The sequence below is a fragment of the Penaeus vannamei genome, chromosome 4 (assembly GCF_042767895.1).
Source record: "Penaeus vannamei isolate JL-2024 chromosome 4, ASM4276789v1, whole genome shotgun sequence".
Taxonomy (NCBI): Eukaryota; Metazoa; Arthropoda; class Malacostraca; order Decapoda; family Penaeidae; genus Penaeus; species Penaeus vannamei.
Window position 1 is genome coordinate 27932263 of NC_091552.1, and position 15000 is coordinate 27947262.

A 15000-nucleotide genomic window follows, 5' to 3' on the forward strand; every position below is an offset into this window, starting at 1 on the left:
ATCGTTGGATGTCGTACAGCAATGCAGGTAATGCAGCCAAGGATATCGACCACATCCTCTTTAGCACTTGTTGGAGGATCCTCCAGAACTGCAGGGTGTATAGGAGTGCCGAGTTCTGTGGTACTGACCATAGACTGGTTGCGGCTACCCTCTGGGTCCACTTCAAAACTCCTCAGGAGTCCAATGATCACCCTAGAGTGTTTCATTTGGGGAAGTTGTGCCCGGGGGTTCGCTAAGGCAATTTCTGGTCGTTTCACAGCGCTCGGCGATCTATGGGCCCTGTACTTCTGTAGAACACCTTCAAACGCGAAATGGTTGATGCATCTTTAGAATCCATTGGTGAACACCCAAGAGCAAGACAGAAGATGCTTGTCGCGTGGCTTGTCTGACAGGGAATTGGGATTTGCACTGTTCTCAGGTGCGCAGAATTCAGTCATTACTGAGAAGGGACAAGGAACAGTTAGAAGGCCATTTCTTAGTATATGATCTTCGTCCTGCAAACCAAGCCCTGAGATAGCTGAGCTCCAAGCCCTCTTCACAGGTGACTGCAATCCACTCAGCAAATAGCTAGATCGTCTTGGATCCTGTTCAGTGCAGGAGCATTGGGTTGAGTATTTTGAGCAGTTTTACCAGGTTGATCCACCAAAAGTTAACTCAGATGTGGGTAGTGCTGAGATTCTGTTGCTAGACTCACCCATTAGTAAGGATCTACTCTACCTAAGTGAAGATAGGGAGGCGATCTCCAAGCTGAGGAGTGGCAAAGCAGCAGGTATCTACGGCATCCCAGATGAACTGTAAAAGGGTGGTGGTTAACCTATGATGTGGGGGTTGCATGCTGCCCTGACTGCCATCTGGCAGTCCGATACCATTCCCCCCGACCTGTTGAGGGGAAGGGGGGCCGATGGGACTGCAGCAATCACCGAGACTTCACATTGCTCAGTATACCAAGCAAGTTTCTCACCCGCATCCTTGTGATGCATATCAGAGACCACCTGCTGAGCCACCAGAAGCCGGAGCACCTGGATTCACACCTGGTAAGTCCATAATAGACTGTATCCTTGTGTTTCAAGTCATTTGTAGAACGCCATCGTGAGTTGGGATGTGGGCTGCTTGCAGCCTTCAACGACCCCAAGAAGGCGTTCAATACGGTGCATTGGGAATCACTCTGGGAGATCCTGTGATTGAGAGGAATTTCAACAAGGATTATTAGACTATTAGCAAGCCTATATACCGGTACTGAAAGTGCTGTAAAGTATGTGTGTGTGTGTGTGTGTGTGTGTGGGGGGGGGGGGTTGTCGAGCTTCTTTCCTGTTAGTTCAGGTGTGAGGCAAGGCTGTGTCCTTGCACCAACACTTCAGCAGTTGCATTGACTGGCTACTGGATAGAGCTACTATTCAAAGCCATTGTGGAGCAACTTTGGGCAATATCAAAGTTACTGACCTTGACTTTGCTGATGATGTTGCCATTCTATCTGAATCTTTGGAAACCTTAGTGGTGGCTCTGGATGCAATGAGCAATGAAGCAAAGCCCTTGGGTCTAGAGGTCTCCTGGACCAAGACCAAGATCCAAGACTTTGGGGACTTGCTTGAATGTGCTTGCAACAAGGACATTGAAGTCACAGAGAGCTTTACATACCTTGGTAGTGTAGCTCCCCTCCCAATACCTTGCTTGTTGGTTTCATGGGAGGGCTTAAGAAACGATGACCCTACCCTGGGCCTCAGCCTTTGCCTAAATTAATTTTGCTTGGTCTTTTCTTCTCTCTTTCCTCTTCCGTATCTTGTTCATCCCCTTCTATCCCATTCCTAAGGTGTGAGAGCCGTGCTGAAAGGATTTTATTGTAATCTTGAATTCTTTACCCTTTCCGACACAGTACTTTACCGTAATGCTATATGACCTTTGATGTCTAGTACATTTATTAGCTTCAAACTTTAATACATTAAACTCAGGGCTGTCAGACCAGGTAGTCAGCCGACGGATTAGCCTGGCAGCAAGGGTCATGAACTCTTTCAACAAGAGTATTTGGAGATGCTGGTACCTGTGCTGAAGGACCAAGATATGCATCTTCAAGGCCCTGATAATGCCAGTTTTATTATATGGTAGAGCAACCTGGACGTTATCTTACGAATTGGAGTCTTGTCTTGATGTCTTTTGCAATAGGTCCTTGCGCTGGATCAGGGGGTAATGTGGGCGGGACTACTTGTCCAAGCAACGATTGCACTGTGAGACTGGCACAGGTGTTACCTGCATAATCCGTGATCGTCAAATCAGTCTATATAGCCACCTGGCTCACCGGGTTGTCTCTGTAAGAAACAACCCTGGGCGGAGGAGGCCTAGAAAGTCGTAGCTTGGACAAATCCTTCAAACCTGTCATGAGGAGCTCGAGATGGGCCGAGTCCCTGCCTGAGGATGATAATAATAATGATGATAGTAATAATAATAATAATAATGATAATGATAATAACAGTGATAATAATGATAATGACAGTGATCATAATAATAATGATAATGAGAATGAAAAAATATGATTCCAATAATTATTATTATCATAATCATTATCACATTTTGTTATTTTACTATTGCCATTTATTATTGATATTATTATCATTATTATTATTAGTAGTATTGTTATTATTATTACCATTATTATCATTATTATCATTATTATTAATGTTGCTATTATTATTATTATTATTATTGTTATTGTTATTGTTATTATCATTATCATTATTATTGTTATGATGATAATAATAATGATAATAACAATATTAATAGTAATACATATAATAAGAGATAAATATCCAATATTAATGATGATAATTATCATTTTGCTTTTATTGATGCTGTTGTTATTGTTGTTATTATTATTATTACTATGATTGTTAATTTTACAGTTATTATTATTAATGATATTGTCATTATCATTATTAATATTATTATCATTATTATCGTCAATATTATTGTTATCTTTATTATTATTTTTGTTGTTATTACTGTTTTTATTATTATCATTATTATTATTAGTAGCAGTAGTAGTGGTAGTCATTATTATTATTTTCACTATTATTATAATCATCATTATTATTAGTATTGCTATTATCATTTTTCCTATTATTACTATTATCATAATTATTATTGTTATTGTTATTATTATTATTACTATTATTACTATTATTATCATCAGTATCAATTTCATTATTGTTAGTATTATCATTATTATTATCATCATAATTTTCATTATCATTGTTATAATAATAATAATAATAATAATAATAATGATAATAATAATAATAATAATAATAATAATGATAATAATAGTAATAATAATGATGATAATAATAATGATAATTATTATCATTATCATATTCTATTATTTTCATCATCTTCATCACCATCATGATTGTTATTATTATTATTATTATTATTATTATTATTATTATTATTATTATTATTACCATTATCATTATTATTATTATTATTATTATTATTATTATTATTATTATTATTATTATTACCATTATCATTATTATTATTATTGTTATTATTGTTCTTATATTATTATTATTATTATTATTATTATTATTATAATAATAATAATAATAATAATAATAATAATAATAATAATAATAATAATAATAATAATAATAATTATCATTATTATTATTATTATATTACTATCATTATTATCATCATTATTATTACCATTATTGTTATTGTTATTATTGTAATTATTATTATTACCATTACTTTCACTAGTGTTATTTTTGTTATCAATGTTTTTGTTATCATTATAATTGATAAAACAATAACAGATGATGATAATAATAATGTTAATGATAATGATAGTGATGATTAATATCATTATGGTGTTTATTGTTGTTTTTATTATCATTACTATTATTAACATTATCATCATTATCATCTTTTGCCATTATTATTATTGTTTTTTATTGCGAATATTATCATTATTGTTATTATTATTGTTATCATTATCGTTATTGTCATTATCATTATTATTATTATTATTATTATTATTATTATTATCATTATCATTATTATTATTATTATTTTGATCATTATTATTGTTCTTATGATCATTATCATCATCATCATCATCATCATCATCATTATTATTATTATCATTATTGTTATTATCATATATCATAGTTATTAGTATTATTATCATTATCATTGCTGTTATTATTATTAACACTATTCTTATTGCCCTTATGATTATGAATATCATGATTATCATTACTATTATCATTATCAATATTATTATTATTATTAACACTATTTTTTATTATCATTATTACAATTATTATTGTCATTACTATTATCATAATTATTGTTATTGTTATTATTATTACAATTAGTATCATTGTCATTATTCTCTATCACCATCCTTATTATTGTTATAAACATTTTCATTATTATCATTATTTTTTGTTAGTATTAATTTTATCATTATTATTATTATGATCATCATTACTATTGTTTTTGTTATTACTGTTATTTTTGTCAATTTTACAATCATTGTTTTTATTATCATTATGATTATTGTTATTATTATCATTATTAGTAGTATTATGAATATTATTTTTTCTACCATTTGTTTTATCATCATAAGCGATATTAGTCATTTTGATGCTACTATTACTATAATCATTGTCATTGGTTCATGGATAAAACACAGGTGTGAATAACTGCTGCAGAAATTTATTTGAATCTTTGACAAAATATACATGTATCATGGAATTTACACAAGCAGATTTCAAAAGGTGTTGCCGCGTGGCCTGCGTGTCGTCCCGAGGCGACAGGGAGGGAGGCGGGTTCCTCGGCTTCTCGTGGGCTGGGCGTCACACGCGCTTCACAAGACTGAGTTTGCAGTGGAAATTGCTTGTAGTTCTATATTAGACGAGAAGTCGCAGAAAGAAGGAAATTTGGATAAAGAAAGAGAGCAAAAAGGAGCACACACACACACACACTGAATAGAAAGTGTTTGAGTCGGAGGCAAATTGATACTGATTTTACAGGTTACTGTAAATATATCAATTTGAAGAGCAATGACCAAAAACTAATGGCAACCTTGTCTTTATTCAGTAATAAGAAAAAAAGTATGTGCATGCGTATGTATATTTGTGTATTTTGAGAGAATACAGTAAACCAAGGAAGAGAAATAAATTTGATAACGAATAAATAATTTTATTGTTCAGTCAGATTGCCATGTTCTGGCAATCTAAATTTTACTTGAGAGAGATTCGTGTAAGTGCTAATAATCCGATCCCAGAAATGTCGCTCGCCTCTTCGCAGAAAATATCGTCAAAGGACACTGCGCCGTGCTTTCTACTCTGTCATCTTCATTAGGTCTCACGTAACCCCGTTTTCACCTAAGGTGGCGGCTCTCGAAAAAATATACCAATGAAACCTCGAACGAAGACCTTTGAACATGCACCCTTTTTACTTGATATTTACAAGATACACTGAAGATGCATGAAGCACAGGAACACCATAATTCACTTCGCTTTTTCTCTTCCTTTATCTATCTCCATCCCGTCTTGCTTTGTTTCCACTCGTCCTTTCTGTATGCCTGACTAGCTCTTCGTCTGGGTCACGGTCAGTGGACTGGCTGCAGGCATAGTCAAGGTGTATAGACTTACAAAGACCTTGAGTAAAGTAGCACATATGATTGGGGATTAAAGGGAGGCACATTTGCAGTATATAAGGTTTTTTGAACTTGTCCATTTTTTTTGTTTATAAAAGGATAAATTTTGCTGTGAAATAGCTCCTAAATCCTCACCGTCGTTAAACTCACAAGGAAGCTTCATATTGTCTTCGTTACGTTATCAGTTAAGCGTGCATAAGACAGTTTAATTGCTGGAAGTGTTTACAAGTATATATGAGATCAATCCTGCCACACCAATTCGCTGTCAGAAGCGGCGGCGGCGGCGGAAGGCAACGGGTCATGGACAGGCCCTTCCCGGCTGCGATGGCCTGGAAGCATCTTCCGTCTTGAGTCGTCAGGCATCGTTCATTGTGAGGGCGTCAATAGATCTGATGTCCAGGATTGTCAAATGAGTGCATCATCGCCATTCTAGTGCTAGTTATGCTTCATCATATTTGGGGCTGCTTTTCAAAGTCGCTGTCTGGGATGGCTCCGTGAACAGATGTTCGAGACATTAATTCAGGAGACTGCTAAAGAAACAGAAAGGAAAGAGAAAATAAGGAGACAAACAAATAAAATCATAAAATGTTCGAATGCAAATGAAACAAGATGCAACTTTTGTTTCCTATTTACATGAACGGATAATTATGTGGTATGTGTTTATATAAGCTTTCTTGTTTTTTTTTTAAACAATTTTGATTGGACGTACTTCAAATATCCCAATTAAAATCCCATGTGTGAAAACATAAATCAAGGCAAAATTAATAATGTGTACATGTGCGCGGTTGCGTCTTTTTTTTTGCTTCTGCGGTGTGTATGTGCGTGAGCATACAGGTATATGTGTGTGATTATGTGTATATGTTTGTGCCTGCGTGTGTGTTCATATATTTCCTGCAAAACAAGAATACAGTCCCACCAGCAGCCATCCGGAGAGGAATGTATACTATGAAATCACGCTTGAATACAAAGAAGTACAGATAGACACCTTACGGCCTACAGAATAAATAAGAACGTAATTCAGTTTCCAATACTATACTTATGAGAGCCTTGAGTTCTGTCCCACGCCGGAAAACATAGATGAATATTTGTTTTTAAGATACAATGTACTGTGTAGCCTTTGTGTCTTGTAAAATTTAGTCTGAATCTATCATGATTGTGTGATAATTAAAATCATGGACACATGGACCATGTCTCTTTCAAAAGCACAGGGAATAAATTCTTATATTTCATAAAAAAATATTTCCTGTCAATATCTGAAACATAACTTGCTATGAGGCAGTTTTTTTCTCAGCTGTAAAATGAATGGCTATTACTGTGTAACGTATTCTGTAAATATTACACAACGTATTATAAATGATATCTGGAAGACAAAACAAAATATAACGTTTGAGACTCAAAACAGATCAGAACATCCGAATTCTGGTGTCAGACGTTAGGAAAGAAAACTAGAGATAAGTAAGGCATCTACTTCTCTAATCTCAGGTTCGTAAGACTGCTTTCTGTGAAAAACGATGCATGATTCATAGGCTTTCGTGACAGCCTCTGGTCATTTTCCTAGAGGTTTCAGATCACCGAAACAATTTTTCTGATTTTTGAAAGTAATCGATGGCTTTTGTCGTGCATTGTGTACGAATATACATGCACATGTGAATATAGGCATTCGCATAGACATATGCGTTTGTGTGAATCTGCTCTGAGAAAAATCAGAGATACTTTGGAGTTCATTGGAAGTCGCCTTGCCAGTTCGTTATTTTCCGAGAATGCTGAACTCACTGAGTTTATTTGTATGTACATGCAACGTGAGGTCGCCGAGGGCCGGGCGACGCCGGGCTCGGCTGGAGGCGCGGCGCTCACGAGGTGGCTGCGGCGGCTAGCGGCGCGGGCGGCGTGGCGCGCACCGAAGGCCGGCTCCACAGCGTGTAGTTGGCTGGGCGTGCTGGCCTGGCGACGCCCTGGAGCTGGCCTGTGGGCGTGGGCGCGACTGGGTGAATGGCCCAGCCCCCCACGCTGCCTCCGTGGGGACACAGAGGCGGTGGGCGCCCGTTGGTGAAGGAGTGCGAGAGACACGCGTGTGCGTTGTGATGGCGAAGGTCTCTGCCGATGACGTACTCAAGAAAACGACGCAGAGGCAGGATGTGGCTCTGCTGCGCCGTCCACACCGTCAGGAAATCCTCGAGCACGTGGTGCACTCGCTCCGGCTTCGGCAGCGCCGACTTGCCCATTTTGTGAAGCATTTCCGATTCTGAAAGACAAAGAGCAGGTTCATATCGGCGCGGCAATAGGACTTACGAGAGATCTGCCTTCTTTTGGAAATGTTGAGCCACTCTCATGCTTTATGCATAAACACATAGGCCTATGCAAAAATTGCTAATGACTGAATCTGATTCAAAATGCTAAAACCGGTGTCATCTATAACTCCGACAGAGCCCCACCATGCCTCGCCCACAGAAGCCTCGAAAGCTGCCGTGTGCGCGCCCCGGCCGGCACTTACTCGTCCACACCCCCGTACCTGTTGGGAGTCTCCTGAAGTAGTAAAAGACAGGGTGGAGAAAGTTGGAGCGGTGTGCCTCCAGGGGGTCCCCTGTGGCCCGGTCCACGCGGAAGGTGTCCTTGTCCGGACCCGAGAAGTCCGGGCCGTACTCCATGAGGACCACCACCAGCGGCCCGGCATCGCGCCCTGTCACTGCCTCCAGGCGCGCCAGCAGGTGCACCGGGAAATCCTCCAGGTACTCGAACCTCCGACCACCTCTGCAAGGGAAGGGTCTTAGATACTGAGGGAGGCTGCGGCGGGGATGACGAGGAATTTGAGAGGGTCTGTGATCATAAAATAAACGGATCATGTGAAAAGGCCTTTTGAGAAAGAAAGAAAAGAACATTTTGTCACATTCATGAAAATTTGACAAAAAAGTGACGTCACTCAGAGATGATCATAGTACAATCTTATATTCTGGCATCATGAGCAATGAACAATAACCAAAAATAGGGAATGGACAATGAGCTTTTCTGGTGAATGTAATATCTACATGTTTCTGAACATCACATTTCCCAAATGGATTTACGAAATAAAACGATTAAGAGGTATATCATTAGATGTGAACCAATATCGGCTCCCCGGCTTTCGTTTACTCTCTAATCCGAGATCCCAAACCTATATATGGAAAAAATACATAAATAGGTATTTAATAACAAATGAATGACGTCTCTTTAGACACAAAATTGATCAAATTGATTTAGGCAAACCAAAGTTGTCCCAAAGTGTGTGTGTGTGTGTATGAGAGAGAGAGAGAGAGAGAGAGAGAGAGAGAGAGAGAGACAGAGAGAGAGAGAGAGAGAGAGAGAGAGAGAGAGAGAGAGAGGGAGGGAGGGAGGGAGAGAGAGGGGGGGGTACTGTTTTCTGAAGTAGTGCTTTCCCTCCACTCACTCTCTCAGGAGGATGACATCGGCCAGTTCGCCGAACATCTGGTATGGCGCCGACGCCTCGTTGATTCGCTTGACAAGGACGTTCAGGAGGTCACGGGTCGAGTAAGAGGTCACGGGCCACCGCTGGCCTTCGTGGCGCCACTCCAGCAGCCGATGCAACACGCGCACTGTAGAGACCGAGGTGCTTCCGTTAACGTGGGTAACGAAATGCCAGGGTTTGGGTTTAGTATAGAAAGAGCAATTTGGGGATTTCTCAGGACCTTTCTCACACACATGCTTCATGCAATAATCTGACAGAATACATTTTCATAAACCATAAACCGTCCCAAGATGCAGCAGGTGTGACTGTCCCTCGACCACCCCAGGAAGGAACGCGTACCAGTGTATCGGAATCCGTGGATGAATCCCCCGGCAGATTTGCGGTAGTCAAGCGAGTGCGCAACCGTCCCGGCGAAGTAGAGGCCTGGGATGCGGTCGGCCTCGTATGAGAACTTGATAGCCGGGTACTTGGTCTTCTTGATGGACTTGCTCGGCATAGACGAGCTGGAATTGAAACAAGTTGAGATCAGAACAGAAACGGTGCTCCACACTAAATGTAACTCCACAGGATTACGTGCAAAAATGAACTGCGTAACGCAACTATCGTCACTAAACCAGCAGATGATATACTTATAGTAGAATATATAGTGCACAGTCATATAATTAGGGATGCATAGCAGCGGATGATATGTACCGATTGGAGATCGGCGAAGTGGGTAAAAGTGTCTGTAGTCTACTAAGAAAAGAATACTCAACTACACAAATGATAGTCATATGTATTTCACTTAATATGATGTTTAAATATACATTACATCTTATATCCTTATATTTTCAAGTGTGTTATTTTTACAAGGAAATCCATTTGAAAGTATCCGTGACGTCATTATTTACATACGTGAGTCTTCAAAGTTCCTCAAAGGAGCCTATATTCACCCTCCATAGGAAATTCTTGCAGTAGGTTATGATACACACTTTTACTATTTCTTCCCTGTGACCTCAAGCGAACCCACCCGCATCGATTATGTAATTAGGGTGTGAGGAGGCCGCTCAGGCGCCTAAATCTCGCGGATTGGCGATGGTTCAGTTCGCTCTGTGTGGCCAGCAAGTTGGAAAAGTGCCCTCAGGGGAACACCAAATGGCGGATCATATCACAATGGGTTGCTAAAAAACACTCGTGTCATTATGCCTTTACTAACCGTCCTCTGAAATTCCTGAATATATGTTTCAAGTTAGATCACAGTCAATACTGATGAAGTGGTTCTGGATTCTGTATTAGTAATGTTGTCCTTTATCTAGATATACAGTAGAGTGGCTGGAATGGCTTTATCCCCGTGGAATATTGCATAATGTGTTTTATTTAGATTTAGGTCAATCTAGTGCCGAGATTTACCCAGGAAAATTTCATGCTCTGCCATGTCGAAAACTTTTTTCAGATCAAGAAATATTCCTGAAATTAAGTGATTACGGCACCGGGTGTCTAATACTAATAATAATAATCAAGGGGAGCAGATGATGTTGCTTCTCTTGCACAAGCGAGACGGAGGCTTAAAAGTACTTCACTTCCTTTGCGCGCCTTCCGGTCCTATGAATAGCAATTCCTCTGGTGCTTTGGTAACTGCATGCAATCCGGCGCGAAGAGGGTAGGATACATTTTTGCTTCCATTTTATAGTGAGATAATACTGAAATTTTTAAATCACACACGCGCACTGATACACACACACATATATATGTAAACTCCCACATGTCTAAAATAAGAGTACATGTTTTACTGAAACTGTTACTTGTTGTACACAGAGCTGGTGCACTAAAGAGGACATTGAAATGATGCTGAAGTAGAGTTCATGCAATGAAACGGACCCGAATATGTGATTACTTGCTGGAAACGGGTCTCGCGAGTTGAAAGAGAACTTACTGAAAATGAAGGAGAGCTTGTGTGATTAACATACCTTACTGAATACACCGCTTCTTTGCCGATGCAGAGCTTGTGTAATTCAAAATAACTTCCTTGTTGATGCAAAGATTGTGTATCTAAACAAGTTTCTGAATATGGTGCTTTGTTGTTGCATCAGAGCTTGCAAATATAAACCCATGTTACTGAACACGAGCCTTACTTGTTGAAAATGGAGAAGTCGAATTTGAAACCGAGGCAGCGGATGACGTAGTCGTAGCCTTCGCGCAGTGAGAAGTTATCAAAGTCGTTCTCGGTCGGGATCTCCTCGCCGCGCTCTGCCGACGGAAGCAGGGAGAGTCAGGGGGATATCGCGAATCATCATTCGCGATGAAAGCGAGAGCCACGAACTGAAGTCATGAGCACGTTTTTGGGAAAACCTGTTTGCTAACTGGTGAAATTCTATAGGGCGGCTACAGTGGGTCATGAGCTTTACTATTGTCATGAAAGCAATCATTTCTCATTCCTTTGTGAACCTATTGCTTTCTACGAAGGCAATAGGTTCATTAAGAGCGAAGTACTAACCTTTCTTGGCCTGGATCTGCCTGAGCGAGTCGGCCTCCCATGGGAACTGCACGTAGATGCGGCCGGCGCGTCGCTCAAGCGCCATGTCCTCCACGCCCGCCTCAAGCAGGCCGTCCAGTGACTTCAACTGGTACGTGTCCAGGAGCCCGTTGTTTATGGCCCTGCGGGATGGGGAGTCACTGAGCAAGCATGCATGTCTAATAGCCATAATGATAATTGATGCACTAAGGTGTAACGTTCCGATTTTACCTCAGTCGGTAAAATCGAAATGAAAAGCAGACAAGAGAGGAGTGGATGAAAACCAAGATAGTCAATCTTAATTGAAAGGCAAAAGCCTTCTTTTGAAGGATTTTGATAAATTATTAAATTCAGCTGGCGTTTTTTTCTGTGCTCTGTGGATTATGTTGCGCTCAACAGGGGTTTGCGCAGAGTCGGATAATAGGAAATGCAAAGCAATGATAACTTTTCTTCACGATTAAATGGAGGACTCAGCAGGACAAAAGCACGCTGCTATATCATACTTTGGAGCCTTGTGGTTTAGGCAAAGAATTTCCTTTTCGTAGAAGTTTAAATAAAATTGGATAGCAAATCGGCAAAAAAAGAGAAACTTAATCGAGTTCATAATAGAATAATTCACAATTGCAGAAACTCTGAAACACCGACTTCATTATGTGAATATTATTATCTCTGGTTGGCTTAAGATAGACAACCTACAAGGTCTACTGACTAAACAATCGAAATCAGAATGATTCAGAAGAATATATCATAAACCGGTGGTTCTCAGTCTGGGTGCCATAACATTCCGTCATAAAATAAATTCTTTTGGCAAACAGAAGTTGACCATTTGAGCATGTATGCTTAGATTATTTTGTTTCGAGCTTTAGTAAGTCGTGGAAGAGGCAGAGATCCACTCTGTTGTAAAGATAAATTCATGTGATGTGGGAGGGGGGGGGGCAAAGAAAAGGGTACTACAAAAAATACTGTGAGTTTAGGCTATCATCACTGAGAGGAATTTGGGAAACACTGATCTAAACCAAATCAAGCCTGAGGAGAGGATGGATAAAACCAGTACAACTTCCAACATTGCCCTGCATAAATAAGATAGAACCACGCTATGAAGAAGTACAGTTTTAAACTGAAAATTATCATTGCAACTTTAGCCTCTGGGCTAGTACAATGGTAACGTGTCGGCCTCTCATCCGAGGGGTCGGCAGTTCCAAAGTTGCAGTTGTCGCCGGGAGGTTACCGCTGTGGCTGGGCACCACGGCAGTAAGTACTAAACTCTGGCGCGTCAGCACTAGCTAACGCACACTAATCAGGTCGGCACTAGTCGGCACAGACCGGGCTCCCATCATAGGCATAGCCCGGGCGAGGTTCTGTTTCGCATGTCTGGCTTATCGATAATGATTCAATAAAGCTGTAGGTTGAAATGGGAATTCCCTGTGGAGATGCAGATAGGTTTGCTTCTAAAAAATCATTCACATTCAAAAGAGTAAAATAAGGTAAAGTTATATGCAAAATAAAAATGCAAATAACGCGGAACAGCCAAATAAACAAAATGAGAAACATAAAAATCCTCCCTCTTGGTTTGCCGACGTTAGCAGTCCATACCCAAGACGTACTTTCAATACTTTGTTAATGCCTTGATGAGGGAAAGGGGACTGGGAATATAATATAAGGTCGTTCGCGCCCATTTGCGGCAGTGCAAAGACGCAAATAGCATCGGGCCTTCAGAGCAGTGGGAAGGGAATTGCAGTGAGACTCTCAACTACATCCGTTGAGAATAACAGGAGGGACAGCGAAGCATAATTATCCACATGAGAACGCCCACGAGGAAGGACAAGTGTGTGGGCGTGGGTTAAACAAGTAAACGGACAAAGGGAAGGGCAAGTGAATGGCTAAGGAGAATGGAAAATGAGTGGGAGAAGGGGAAGGCAAGTGAACGGAGAACAAAGCACGTCAAAATGTACTCACCTGAGGTCTCCCACGTAGTGCGTGTTCCACGAGAGCCTCGCCCGGGAGCGAGACACCATGTGGACCATGTTGGTGTTGCCGTAGATGGCGTCGGCCGTCTCGAAGGCGGCGTTGCCTAAGGGGAGAGAAACAGAGAGGAGTAGAGTGGGCGACGTCAGCCAACTACCTCAGCCACGAGGAAATAAAAGTCACTCAGATTCCCATAACGGCAGATTTCCTCTATAAACTTACTCTGTTGTGTGCAATGAAAATGATGTATGTCAGTCTATATAACACAAGGAAAGAAACCTGACTAAATGGTTTCGAATTGATGTTGAGTGGCATTTCGATGTGTCAAGTGGAAAGACCAAGGATCAGGGCAGAGCACCGTCGCGGTTCCCTCGGGAGCGAGAGGCGAGAGACAATTCGTGCTGCCTCCACCAAGGACGAATCCGTGTTGGATTCATGCAGCCTCACGGTGAGGATACGCTTGACTCGACTTACCTCTGCCGAGGATGAGGACATTCTTGCCCTCGAAAACGCGTGGGTCCGTCGAGACGTCCTCGTATCCTTCGACGAGCTCCGAGCCGGGGAAGGACGGCGAATTGGGGACGCCCAGGCCGGTCGCCACGACCACGTACCTGCGGCGACGAAGCGGTCAGACGCGGGGGAGAGGGGAGGAGGAGGAGGAGAGGGGGAGGGGAGAAGGAGGAGGAGAGGGGGAGGGGAGAAGGAGGAGGAGAGGAGAGGGGAGGGGAGAAGGAGGAGGAGAGGGGAAGGGAGAAGGAGGAAGAGAGGGGGATGGGAGAAGGAGGAGGAGAGAGGGGGAGGGGAGAAGGAGGAGGAGAGGGGGAGGGGAGAGAGGGGAGAGGGGGAGTGGGAGAAGGCGGAGGAGAGGGGGAGGGGAGAAGGAGGAGGAGAGGGGGAGGGAGAAGGAGGAGGAGAGGGGGAGGGAGAAGGAGGAGGAGGGAGGGAGAAGGAGGAGGAGGGAGGAGAGAAGGAGGAGGGAGAGGGAGGGAGAAGGAAGAGGAGAGGGGGAGGAGAAGGAGGAGGAGAGGGGGAGGGGAGAAGGGGGGAAGAAGGAAGAGGAGAGGGAGGCAAAGGAGGAGGAGGAGAGGGGGAGGGAAGGAGGAGGAGGAGAGGGGGAGGAAGGAGGAGGGAGGAGAGGGGAGGGAAAGAGGAGGAGGGGGGAGGGAGAAGGAGGAGGAGAGGGGAGGGAAGGAAGGAGGAGAGAGGGGAGGGAGAAGGAGGAGGAGAGAGGAGGAGGAGAAGGAGGAGGAGAGGGGGAGGGAGAAGGAGGAGGAGAGGTGGAGGGGAGAAGGAGGAGGAGAGGGGAGGGGAGAAGGAGGAGGAGAGGTGGAGGGAGAAGGAGGAGGAGAGGGGGAGGGGGAAGGAGGAGAAGAGGGGGAGGGAGAAGGAGGAGAGAGGGGAAGGGAGAAGGAGGAGGAGAGG

General features: G+C 41.9%; 1 protein-coding gene across 2 annotated transcripts in view; it reads right to left on the reverse strand.

Annotated features, from left to right (window-relative positions):
- Positions 1-4702: 4702 nt before the first annotated feature.
- Positions 4703-15000, reverse strand: part of LOC113827069 (FAD-dependent oxidoreductase domain-containing protein 2) — a 124254-nt gene continuing 113956 nt past the window's right edge. For both annotated transcript variants that reach the window (XM_070120895.1, XM_070120896.1), the window contains 8 exons: positions 14053-14189; positions 13570-13684; positions 11596-11756; positions 11234-11348; positions 9462-9625; positions 9084-9249; positions 8172-8410; positions 4703-7904 (listed from right to left, as the gene is read on the reverse strand). In XM_070120895.1, the coding sequence (XP_069976996.1) occupies positions 7513-7904; positions 8172-8410; positions 9084-9249; positions 9462-9625; positions 11234-11348; positions 11596-11756; positions 13570-13684; positions 14053-14189 (1489 nt within the window). In that variant the 3' untranslated portion in view covers positions 4703-7512. The remainder of the gene's footprint in view (positions 7905-8171; positions 8411-9083; positions 9250-9461; positions 9626-11233; positions 11349-11595; positions 11757-13569; positions 13685-14052; positions 14190-15000) is intronic.